Source organism: Chlorocebus sabaeus, chromosome 24, assembly GCF_047675955.1.
Source record: "Chlorocebus sabaeus isolate Y175 chromosome 24, mChlSab1.0.hap1, whole genome shotgun sequence".
Taxonomy (NCBI): Eukaryota; Metazoa; Chordata; class Mammalia; order Primates; family Cercopithecidae; genus Chlorocebus; species Chlorocebus sabaeus.
This window is the reverse complement of record NC_132927.1, coordinates 40,814,191-40,827,413: the sequence shown is the minus strand read 5'-3', so window position 1 is coordinate 40,827,413 and position 13,223 is coordinate 40,814,191. Positions and strand designations below refer to the sequence as shown.

Here is a 13,223-nt window from a genome sequence, read left to right as displayed (position 1 = left end):
ATTTATTTATTTATTTGGAGACAGAGTCTCGCTTTGTCGCCCAGGCTGGAGTACAGTGGCGTGATCTCGGCTCACTGTAAGCTCCGCCTCCCAGGTTCATGCCATTCTCCTGCCTCAGCCTCCCGAGTAGCTGGGACTACAGGCACACGCTGCCACGCCCAGCTAATTTTTTGCATTTTCAGTAGAGACGGGGGTTTCACCATGTTAGCCAGGATGGTCTCGATCTCCTGACCTTGTGATCCGCCCGCCTTGGCCTCCCAAAGTGCTGGGATTACAGGCGTGAGCCACCGCGCTGGACCATAAAACTTTTAAAAATCCTGCAAAATGTGAAATATTATCTACGCTATTACCATGTTTGTACATTAAGAAGGCATTTTGCTTTGAAGCCAGATTTAGTTTTACGACTTTTAAGGTACTATCAAGTTTTAAATTGGTCCCAAGATTTGGAAAGTACAGTCCTTCCTAGAGCGTGATTGTTATCATTGGGCTGTGGTTACGAAAAGTTAGGGTGTTAGCATTACCAAAATGAAATCAGTGCCTTAGTAAATACAGAACTTTTTAAACACCCACCTTTAGTACGTACCATCTGAATAATTCTAGCATTTTCACATTGATTAGTCATTTGAAAAATCATAAAGATTATTAACAATTCATAGGTTAATGCAGAAAAGACAACTAATGAGTATAGCAAGAGATGAAAACAGTGTGTTTTTGTCAGATTCACAAATGTCATCAAATTCAGAACTGCCCTTTTGGTTGAATTAGTTCAACATTTTAGGTGTTTTTATTTCTCTTGCTGAAGGACTGTTTTAGGAGTGTTATTTGTGAAATCTCTGTCCAATTTCCAATTAGCAGAGTAGAACTTTTGGTAGTGCGAACTCAGTAGTTCCATCAATGTGATCTTTGTAGTTTTAGGAAATGAACATAGTTTGCCCACAGTTCTTTTAAAGGATCTGAATAAACAAACATGAGTCAATATAACATTTATTCTGTATTAATAATCAGTACATAAATTAATTCAACTTGAAACGTTTTTTCTACAGAGTATTATTTAATATTATCATCTGATCCACAGTAATTTAGTACTAATTTTAATGAGAAAAAATTGAAACTTTTACTTTCATAATAGCTCATAATAGCTCATCCACTTAACGTTTTTACAAAGAACTACTATAAATATGTAACACTATGCAGGCTTTTTTCTACACCTAGTCACAAATCAAAAAATGAGCATACTGTTTATTTAAAAATGGAACACTTTCAAACTGCTGCTGTATTCAGATCACCACCTTCCCCACACCAAAATTAATTGCTCGCTCTGTGTACTCCCGTCTATGCCACTCATGTTGCAGCATTATCCATGGCTCTTTGCCTTAACCCCAACCCAGTTTCTGTTGTCACTGCTCCCTAGGTTGAGCTCTTGGAGAGCAGGGAGCCTGTCCCCCTTATCAAATAGTGTTAGGTATAAGTTATGCCTAATACGTGTGTTGAATTAAATTGAATTTAATTAGGACACCTGCATTTTATGTAGCTTCCTTCTAATTTTTGTAACTAAGGAGCATTACAAATTTTCTTTTCAAAAACGTACCACAAAATATACCATGGATTGAAATTTTGAATTATGTATAAGAGACTTCATGTTACCCAATAAAACATCATAGGAATTTGAACCTAAATAACTCTAAATCCTAAATGAGGATTTGTTTTTTTTTAAATGCAGAAATGGCAGGCAGAAAAATCAAATCCTGCTGTATTGAGTATCAGATGAAATTAGAAAGTAGACTACATATTTCAATAAAGTTGACATTAAAAGGATCTTTTCAAACAATGGGATTCTAAAGCCTGACAATTATTTTTAAAATTCTGTTGTAAACTTCTAAAAACATTCTTAACTATAAAAAATAAGGCAACTTGAAGTTAGAAATTTATGGATGAAGTTAATGCTGGATTGCATACAGAAGCCAATTTGGTGCCCTCATGATCCATATCTTTAATGCCTTTAGCAAGCCTGTTCACATATACTGGTGAAATAACAATCTCTCAGAAGTAAATAAAAGAGATTCTAAGACTCCACTAAATAGTAGACCAAGTAAGATCATCACAAACTTCATGCTGTCAAACACATTACCTTGAAGGAAAATTATGCAGACAGCTTTTCTGAAGAACTCCATTTTGTGCCACATGCTTATTATTCTTTGAGGTGGAGGAGGTGGTAGGGAACATAATTTCTGTTTGAAAGTTCTTTTGTTTTCTGCTACCTTTACTTCGGGTACTATTTTTATATCCTATAAAGTGCTTTGAAAAAATGTTAAGTGAATAGTGCCACATAAAATAGAGGAGAATTTTCACCTTCTCTGGGTTGTAAGAAGCAAAGTGAATAATACTTGACTCTTAAAAGAGGGATGATAATATGCTGAAAAAGTTAACAAGTATCCAATAATCCCCATCCCCAACCCCCAGCCTTGTAAAATTCTGGGTTCAAAGAGAAACTTAATTTTAGCTAATAAATAAATAAACATTCATTAAAAGCAGAATTTATACCACAGCAAATGTAAATGAAAATTCATGTGGTGTTCCTAATAATTATTTTAATGTCATTAAATGGACATGAATTGAACCAGAACCTATTTATATTCACTTAATGTTTGCATATAAGGTCAAATTGCTTAAATACTATTATAAGAAAAATATTTTATGACTTTGAAGCCATCTGATTTCTGCATATTTCTATAACAATAAAACAATTTGAATCACCTTAGAATTCACTGTAATAGGATTTGGCCATGTAGCACATATAATCTGATTGAGACCAATTAATTTCTGAATTCCTTTTTCTAACTGAAATCGTACTTAATTCAACAGCTATTCTCAATAGAAAAACAGAAACCACTTAAGAATGAATACATCTCATCATAAAAACAATCAATACATTCTAACCAAAAATATATATTAAACCACAGTGAAAAAAGTAAAGACCTAGCATTAGATAAAATTTTACTTTCTTAACCAAAAAATTCAATACACATATTTACCATTTATCTGTTTTTTTTTAAATCCCCCAAAATATTTTCAATAACGGTAAGTGCTATACTTTTTGCTTGTTCATGAGATTATTAAACATTTACAATGCAAGTGTATTGGCTTGGAGGCATCCTTGCAGTAAATGAGGACAGGATTCTTCAATACACTGTAAAATGCACCAACCTTAGTCAGGTTTTTAAAATTGTTCACTTTTAAATATGATAGTTGGTAGCTGTCCAAGTCCATTAGCACCATATATAGTGAGTTAAATAGTGTTTTCAGAGAAGATGACTTCGTCTTTTTTTTTTTTTTATATTTAAAAGTTGTACAATTAAAAGAAATTGACTTCTTGGGTCATGTGTTTTGAATGACACACTTTTCATCTTGCTAAATTGAAGGATTTCCCCCCCAGGATTATAAGCGTGAAGGTAGGAAAATCTGGGGGAAATATTTTTGCACTTCAGCAAAGAATCTTGCTAATAATATCCATGATTTGGTTCAATTTCAAAGTCAGATTAGTTTCTTTTGATAGAGGTCTCAATATGTATTTACAGAAAGAAACGAAGCTGATTCTGTAGGACAAAGTAGCAAATACTTTCTATATGCAATCCATACACAATGCAAGAATTCACCCAGATCATTTAAAATCATCTAATTTGCATTCTTTCCTCCACATGGAGCTCTTGAACAAATACCTTACATCTCGTACACAAATACCTTACATCTCGTACTTCATCTTTATTACTTCATCTGTTTCAAGTAGTAACACAATCACTCAATTTACACAATGGGGGAATACACACTTTGAATCCTAACCTGTGAGGTAGGGAAGTGCATTGTGATATTATGGCCATTTCACACAAGGAAAGATTGAAATAGGATTACTTTTTCAAAAAATATGGCAATCATTGGTGAGATCAGATGCTTCCCTTTCAATATGTAAATAAAAATGCAAATAAGCCCTTCTCATTTTTGTAAAGTATATCTGGATTGAAAATAGTGATGAAGGCCAGGTGCAGTGGCTCATGCCTGTAATCCCAGCACTTTGGGAGGCCGAGGCGGGAGGATCACGAGGTCAGGAGATCGAGACCATCCTGGCTAACACGGTGAAACCCCGTCTCTACTAAAAATACAAAAAATTAGCCTAGCGTGGTAGTAGGCGCCTGTAGTCCCAGCTACTTGGGAGGCTGAGGCAGGAGAATGTCATGAACCCAGAAGGTGGAGCTTGCAGTGAGCCGAGATCGCGCCACTGCACTCCAGCCTGGGTGACAGCAAGACGCCATCTCAAAAAAAGAAAAGAAAGGAAAATAGTGATGAAAAAGTTAATTTTCAATATCCATGTAAAATGATTTTTAGTGGTTTCTCTCAACACACAGACAGGAAGTAATATTGACATTTAAATTATAATGTGCTTTAACTTTTCACTTTCTATTCACCCACATTCATGGCTCATTTTTGGCCAAAAATAAATAATATTTGCACTAGATTATTAGGATTTTCCAGGACCATTACTACCAGCCTGGCTTTGAATCTACTCTCGCCTCTTTGGAGAGAGGTTGATGAATATGGCTCTTAAAGAAGTAATTCTGCAAGATGAATCCTATATTATCTATGATAATTTAATTGGGAATTTTCCCTTCTCCTGGATGAAGAATAATATTCCCCTTGTTTTGTTTTTGCTGTTTCGGTTTTTAACTTTTCACAGATAAATCCATGCAGAAATGGATATATACAGATCTGTTGAGGCAGAAAGAAGAGAGGGAAAAACCCACTCCTTGTTTCTACACTTTTGCACTTAGTAACAGTTTGCCTGATTGAAGGATTTGTGAATGGTTCTCCTTTGTTTTTTTTTTTCTTTTTTGAGATGGAGTCTTGCTCTGGTGCCCAGACTGGAGTGCAGTGGTGCAATTTTGGCTCACTGCAACCTCCACCTTTCGGGTTCAAGCAATTCTCCTGCCTCAGCCTCCCAAGTAGCTGGGATTACAGGCGCACGCCACCACGCCCGGCTAATTTTTGTATTTTCAGTAGAGACGGGGTTTCACCACATTGGCCAGGCTGGTCTCAAACTCCTGATCTTAGCTGATCCACCCTCCTTGGCCTCCAAAGTGCTGGGATTATAAGTGTGAGCCACCACACCCGGCCAAATAGCTCTTATAAGGGACTTAAGACTAGAAAACCACTCACGTTTAATTTCAATATGCGTATTCTGCATACTATCTGCTGAAATTGGGAAAATGCAATGTATTTTTTGAGTTAAGCCTACTGCTTAGGAATGTAACAATTACAAATCATATTCACAAAAGTAGCTCACCTTATTCACCATTTTAAACAACATATATGTGCACTGTAAAAATAAGTTTTTAAAAACTCAATGTGATGTTAGCCTATACACAGCTGAATTATCAAAAGGAAACCAGACTTTGTTATATCAGAGGTCATTAAAAAGCTTATGGCATACCATAAGTGCTCAATAAATACATCTTCCTCCCCCAAAGCACTCCAATCTCCATATGCCGTTTTAGCAACTCCCTGTATGTTATGTCACTTTATACTGCAATCTGTGCTGACTTCCTCCAATCCAGAAGTGACTGCATTTCAGTGGTAGAGTTTTATAAACTTGACTTAATCTTTAGCACTTCTGTGCTGGAATTGTACCTTTTAAGTTCTAGAGATGATAAATCTCTCATTTGTTACTGAGTAAGAAATGCCACAAATGTATAAAAGAATTCTTCATTAAGCTTGTTTTTCCTGCCATGACTCTGGAGAGTAAGTCACTGTAGAAGATTGTTTATTTTATTATCATCAGAGGCCATTTCATTAACAAGCTGTTCTATTGACAACTGAATAGCATTCTTGACAAGAGAAGAGGCTGTTTCAATTAAGAGTGTTTCATATTGTTCTGAAGTTCTATCCTCAAAACCATTATCATTAGCAAAAACCCCTACTTGCTCATTTTCAGTTGAAATTAAGAATTGCTTAGGGACATTTTTTGATTTCTTAACATCAAATTCACTGATTTCAGTGTCTGTAATAATAATAGCAATTGGCTCTATTCGTTTGCTTTCTTCTAATTTGGACTTCTCTTCAGTGATTCCATTTTCTTTAAAATCTGATTCTTGGCTCAATTCAGTATCTTTTGGCTTAGTTTCTTCAGCTACAATCTCTCTACTTTCATAGTCTTTCCCATTTGGTGCACTTTTTAGGATATTGTTACTGGCTTCTTCCATAATTTGTTGAGCTGGGATTGCAGGTAAAGGTGGAACATCAGAAAGTACTGTTTGCTGATGGTCTGTTTCTGAAGTTTCAAGTGGGCCTGCTTGCTGGGGTTGAACATCTTGTTTTTCCTTGACCGTTTCAATTTCTTCAAGGATTAGAGTTCCTGTTTGAATAGCAGAATGCCCATCATCTAATCCAAGTTCTACTGAAATCACTTTCTCTCCAGAAGTTATGCTATTGCTCACATTTGATTCACAGACTTCATCACCATCTTTCCGTGAGATGCCTTCACTTAGATCCTGGGTTGACTTAGCCTTTGTTGCTTGATCATTCAATGGGGTCTGTGTTTGTATATCCAAAATTTCAGCTTCTTCCTGGACTTTGATGCTGCAGTCTGAGTCTTCTATGATTTTGGAATGATTACTCCTTTTTGGCCCTCTTGGGAATTTTATGCAGGGAATCTTAAGTCTAGATTTTGCCTTTTTCTTAGAAAGATCAGCATCCTCAGCGTTTATTGCAGGTTGCACTTCAGCCTCCAATGGCTTTTGCTGCTTTGAAGACTCTGACCTTTTCCTGCGTGTTACAAGACGTTTGAGTGAGGCCCAGGCCCCCCGTGGGGGCTCTGGCTGATCAGAAGCTCCTGCTTCTTGGGGACACTTCCTTGCCACATCAGCAGCTTCAGAGCCAACTTTGGGCTTCAGTGCTTTAGCTGCTTTCTTTCTTCTCTTGAAGCAAAGCATGGATGCCTTTTCCTTCTGTCTTTCAGCCCCAGGACTACCTTCTGCCGATCTCTTCTCATCCTTGTTTTCTACATGAATTTCTGAAACTGTGGTTTCCATTTTTACACTGTACTCCTATTCTCTAGAAAACTATGTTCTCTCTTCCTTAGCAGTCTTTTGTGACAAAAAGATGGGCAAAAATGTCACACTAGGTAAAATTTCATCCAGGCATATTCATACCTTTCATCTTACTCCATACAGTTGTTTTAGGTGGTTTCTCTAGTATAGAAATGCCCAGTTTCTCTATTGCTTGTAATTTCTCTCTTTAATTTCTTGATGAAAGCCCTTTCTTGAATAAATTTTTGCTTTATTTAAAGATCAACCTGATGAGAGAAAAGAAAGTGGTATTTTATTTCACTATGAGCCTATTATTTTCTATGGAGACTATTTCAGCTGAATGTATAAGATTCTACCAGGCATATTTTCCATATAATAATGAAATGACTGGAGAATAAACGTTGGGGTTTACTTTGGCCCTATTCAAGAGTTCAATGTGATTCTATTGTTTTATCCTCTTTGTTGAAACTTCATTTTGGATTACCCTGCAAGTCTGATATTATTAGTTCTTTAGTTGTGTTGTCTGTGTGAATTGCTTATGGCTCTAAAGTGCAAATTAAGCAAACAACAGGAAGAACAAAAAATGAAGTGCAGGATGAAAAACAAGCTAATGTATTTTTTATCACACTCAATAAATAATTTTAAAGCTGCAAAGGACTTTAGAGATTTGAGATTACTCAAATCCAGCCAGTTGACAAAACTGAACTCCAGAGGGGAGCAATTGTCTTGTTAAAAGCCATGCAGCTAGATAAGGTCATAGCCAGAGTTAGAACTAGAGACTTTGACTCTCTAGTTTTTCCATTATAACATAAGGTTTCTGTTCTAAAAATGTATGTTCCATCAAGGAAGTGCTACTTTTCATACATATTCTTAGGAAAATTTAGCATTACTGTCATTTCCCACTCTTAAATTAGTTGTATAATTTTGACATTTTCATTTAAGTACTGTATTTGCTGTATCACATGTTTCCACCATAATCTGCACATAGTTGGAGGTCAGTAAGAGTAACAATAGCTGACATTTATTGAGCAATTCTTGGGTATTAGGCGGTGCACACACTTTTACATACATCTGTAATCCTCACCACAATATTACAAAGATGGTGGTATCACCATCTACAGATGAAGCAATTTGGCTGAGATTAGGGCAGAGCTGTAACAGAGCTCAGATTAAACACAAGATTGCTTGTTGCTTAAAGCTTATGTTCTGAAACTGGGCTTTAAGAGTTTCATCAGAAAGTGGATTGTTTGGGGATACTAATCTGCAGTATATTCATTAGTAAAAAAATTTAAAAATTGATTAATGGTCATTTAATCATAAGGCACTTATCAACTCATAATTGAACCAAGAGTAGTCTGAGTTCTTGTTATTTGAAAACCAAGCTTTTGAAATTCTTTATATTTTGTTTTTTTGGTTCTAATTTAACAGCCAAAAATAGGTTGACAAACTATGCAATTGGCAAACTGTTAGATAATACAAAGGTGTATTGAAAATTTAATCCTCAGAATGGTATGATGGCACCAAAGAATGGAAATGGGAAGTGATTATCTAACAAAGATCCTATGAATTTTAGTGGGTGGATGCCCTAAAATAAGCAAAGGGACTCATTCTTTATATTGTTTTTATGTAAATCCTTCACTGAAGTTTCATTTGGGTAACCCATAATTTTATGAACTGTAGAAAGAACTGGAACCCTGAAAATCAGTTTATGATCTAAGTAAATATTCTCTTAGGTTGGGTGTTTCATACTGTATGCCTCTAACAGAAAGATAGTCATTCTAGAACAATGACGGAACTAAAATGTGAACATTTGACAGTGTTTCTCCTCACATTTATGTTTCAGTGAGCACTAGAACTTCAGCTGATAACTCTGTTTAAATCTTCTCACCTCTTGTGAGTTTTCAACACCTGAGCACTTTTGTTAAGCAGAGGCTGTATTACCACATAATAGAAATATTGAAATGAGATGTTCAGGAGTGTATCATTTGAAACTAACCTGGATTGCGCAAAGACAATGGTTTGAGAAGCTCACTTGAATGTGTCTCACACACTAGAAATAAAACGAATGCCCAAACAGAAGCTTAACTGAAGGGGTAAAATAATGCAGTCTGTAGACATTAAAACTTTGCAGAATGTCAGACTGCAAAGGATTCGCTCTTAACCAGCAAGGGCAGCTTTATCGCCTCAGGAAATCTTAAAGTCCCTGTGCTCATTTCCTGATAGAATTTCAAGTCTCATGTCACAGAAAACACTCCCTTTCCTTTTTCCCTTGAGCAGCAAAGAACATCCACTACCCGAGGAAAGCAATGCATCTTTCCCAGCACCAGATATGGACCACGAAGCTTCCTCTTGGAGGAAGGAATCTCGAATTCTGGCTTGACGCCCCTTATGGCAGGAGACAGAGCGCAGGATAAAGTACTCAAAAAGGAAAATGCCGGGGGCGTGGAACAGATAACCCAGCTTCAAGCTGTCTGCAGAATTATAATGTAATGGCCAGAAACCCAAAATCACATTTCGCAGAGGGATAAAGAAGGAAAAAAGCCACCGGCAACCCCTGCTTCTAAGACAAGCTGTAACGCGAAGGTGATAGGTGGGCAGACCTGATGAGGGTCGTCCTGGCCGCGGATTCCTGCGGACAAGCGACCTCCCGCGTTCTTACTCCCAGCACCTCAGGGGGCTCACATCCCCCATGTCCAGTGGGCACCTCTTGCCCACTCCGCGGTCCGCTGACCGGACACTGCCCCCGACCCTCTTCTCCAGCAGGCTCCCCGCCCTGCCTTTACTCACGTAGGGTGTCGGGGTCCTTGGCCAACACTGCTCCCAACAACGCGGGGCCCGGCGCCCAGGCCTCCAGGGAGCCGCGGTCGCATCCGGAGCAAGGCGCCCTCTGCAGAGCCCGCCGCCGGGTGCGCCCCCTCCCCACCGCGCGGGGACAGACAGCCCGCAGCGCCAATGCGAGCGGAGCGGAGCCGAGCGGGCGGGCAGGGGCGGGGCGATCGCGGGAGGCGGGGGGCGGCACGGACGCCGGGACCCACCTGCAGCAGCAGCCTGCCTGCCGCGGGGAAGGCCACCGTGCTCCGCCCGGGCGCCAATCTCCGCCGCCAGACCACATTAGCGCCAAGGCGGGGACCGAAGGCTCGGGGCGGGGTGGGGGGCGGAGGGAAGGCGGGGGGGTGGCCAGGGCAATGAACCCCGCGTTTCTGAGACGCTAAATGGTGAGGTCCCGTTTCAAATTATAGACAGTCCTGTTACACATGTCCTCTCCTCCCCCTCAGAATATTTAAAGACAAGGCAGACATCGCATTTTAAAAGCAGGATTCAAAACTGTGTATAGAATAGCGAGGTCATTTTTGTTTGAAGGGAAAATTACATATAGAAATGGAAACAGAAAGAAACCGACTTTCTCATGAGTGACTTGAGTATAAGATCATCGTAGGCCGGCCGCGGTGGCTCAAGGCTGTAATCCCAGCACTTTGGGAGGCCGAGACGGGCGGATCACGAGGTCAGGAGATCGAGACCATCCTGGCTAACACGGTGAAACCCCGTCTCTACTAAAAAATACAAAAAAAAAAGTAGCTGGGCGCGGTGGCGGGCACCTGTAGTCCCAGCTACTCGGGAGGCTGAGGCAGGAGAATGGCGTAAACCCGGGAGGCGGAGCTTGCAGTGAGCCGAGATCCGGCCACTGCACTCCAGCCTGGGCGACAGAGCGAGACTCTGTCTCAAAAAAAAAAAAAAAAAAAAAAAAAAGATCATCGTGGTTCATCGCTAAACAGGCTCTCAGACCTTTGTCTCCCAGTGGGAAGCAGGTGGAGGTGATTCGTGCAGAACTTTGGCCTGCAGGAGCAGCTGCATCTCTATGCGGGCAAGGCGAGAAAGGCACAGCAACCCAGCTCCATCCATCTTACATAGTTCCAAAAATAAGTTGAGGTAGCTTACAAGTTACCCATGATTCCCTTCAGGACATTCCCTATGAGGGCATTCCTGGGAGCTCCAGCTGTAAAATCCAGTAGGATCCATCACAATCCCAGCCTCCTCCTCAGGCCCTCACAGCATAGCATCCAGATGAAGAACCTGGTAAGGTGGAGTGAAGAACTACTGAAAAGCAGCCGCGTTCATCTCCTTTCTTCAAGAGGATCACGATCTTAGGGAGTGTAAATGTCAGGTGTCCATTTTTGTAGGTTTTTCTGGAAATGTTTTATATTTGTAAGGTTCCGTAGTTTCCACATAGGCTTATCACGGAAAGAACTCTTGGGACACAAAAGCAAAGCCAAATATAAACTGTCAAGATCTTAAAGTTACAGATAAAAGAGGCAAGAGTTGTAAAACAGGAAAATCCACAAGCATCTAGTTTAGTTGTAATTAAGAATTCAGGGCCGGGTGCAGTGGCTCACACCTGTAATCCCGGCACTTTGGGAAGCCAAGGCAGGAGGATGGCTTGAGTCCAAGAGTTTGAGACCAGCCTTGGCAACATAGGGAGACAAAAAAATTTTAAAAATTAGCTGGGCATGGTGGTGCACGTATGGTCCCAGTTACTCAGGAGCTCAGGAGGCTGAGACGGGAGGATCACTTGGGCCCAGAGGGTCAAGGCTGCTATAAGCCACTATTGTACCACTGCACGCCAGCCTGGGCAACAAAGTGAGACCCTGTCTCAAAAGAAAAAAAAGAAAAATTAAGTCAGCCTTCTTCACTCAGCAAACACGCCTATGGAAATGGTCTTCGTATCTCTCTATGGATTGCTAGCCCTACTTGTTGTCAGTGTTGAACTTTAAGCCAAAAGAAATACATTATACTCATAAGCAATTGAGAACTATTCTTTATTGAGATCCAAGGTATCTCAAAACTAGCAGTCCTGGGAGTTTGCAAGAGTTTCAGGCAAAAAATAAGATGAGCTTATTTAAGTGAAGACAGGGTAGAATAGCTGTCTTATTTTTATTTTTATTTGAGACAGGGTCTTGCTCTGTTGCCCAGGCTGGAGTGCAGTGGTACAATCCCTGGCTCAAGCAATCCTCCCACCTCAGCCTCTCATGCAGCTGGGACCACAGGTATGTGACCACATGCCCAGGTTCTTTTTTTTTTTCTTTGTAGAGATGGGGGTCTCCCTATGTTGCCCAGGCTGGTCTTGAACTCCTGAGCTCAAGCAATTCTCCTGCCTTGATCTCCTGAAGTGCTAAGATTACAAGTGTGAGCCACCATGCCCGGCCTTCACTTGCCTTTCTTTTAAGCAAAATTAGTAAAAGGGAACTGAAAGGCAGTTTGAGGTAAGAGGTGAATTTATTTAGTATTTAAAGGGCAAATTCAGACAGACTTCCTTAAGGTATATTACAAACAAGTCATCCCTGACCTCCACCAACACACATACACACACAGTCACTCACACATAGTATAGTACTATAACATAGTGCACCATGGTTTTTCTTTAGGATATGACTAGAACTCAATGCTATATCTGTGTGTGTGTGTTTAATGTATCCAGTACCTCATGCATGAAAGAAACCTGTCATTCCTGAATTCAAGTAAGTGACAACAAAGGCTGTTTCAGCTATTACCCATATCATTGTCTACTACCCCATTAGTAGCTTTTCATTATATAACAGGAAATAGGCTATAAATATATTTCTCCAATCTGATGAGAAATTGGTATCTAGACTATAGCTTATCATGTTAATATCACCAGATACAGTGTGCCAATAAAATAGCTTACGTATTTATCTGAACAATACTCTACTGATCTTACCATTTCTCCCATCTTGATCTCTACCTACCCACTGCCTGGGCCTATAGCTACCAAAAATGACTTACAACTCCTTGTTAATAGCTCTTACATTTCAGAGGCCTTCTGGGAGTAAGCCCTTCAACCCCGTTCCCTGGGACGCCATTGAATGAACCTGAGGCTCCAAGTCTCTGGTGGTTTCATCTGTTCCTGGGCACCATGAGGGTTGCACAGAGTCAACACAAACTCAGTAGTAATACTGCTGCAATCTGTTTAATGTGGCAGCACATGAATGTTATCTCTTTTGAATTAAGACTGTATGTACATCTTCAATGCACAGAAACAGTCTCTGAAGTGAGATCACAGAATGTACAATTTGTTTATCAGTAATATTACTAATATGGGGAAGGAAGGCATTAGCAGCCCAGAGAAGAGAAAGG

General features: G+C 39.8%; 1 protein-coding gene across 1 annotated transcript; it reads right to left on the bottom strand.

The window, feature by feature from the left end:
* Positions 1-971: 971 nt before the first annotated feature.
* AKAP5 (A-kinase anchoring protein 5) lies at positions 972-10,148 on the bottom strand. Its single transcript, XM_007986956.3, has 2 exons — positions 9,861-10,148; positions 972-7,339 (listed from the first exon to the last, which is right to left on the bottom strand). Exon 2 carries the CDS (start codon positions 7,074-7,076, stop codon positions 5,793-5,795), a length of 1,284 nt encoding a protein of 427 aa, XP_007985147.2. The 5' UTR covers positions 7,077-7,339; positions 9,861-10,148; the 3' UTR covers positions 972-5,792.
* Between the last annotated feature and the right edge of the window lie 3,075 nt (positions 10,149-13,223).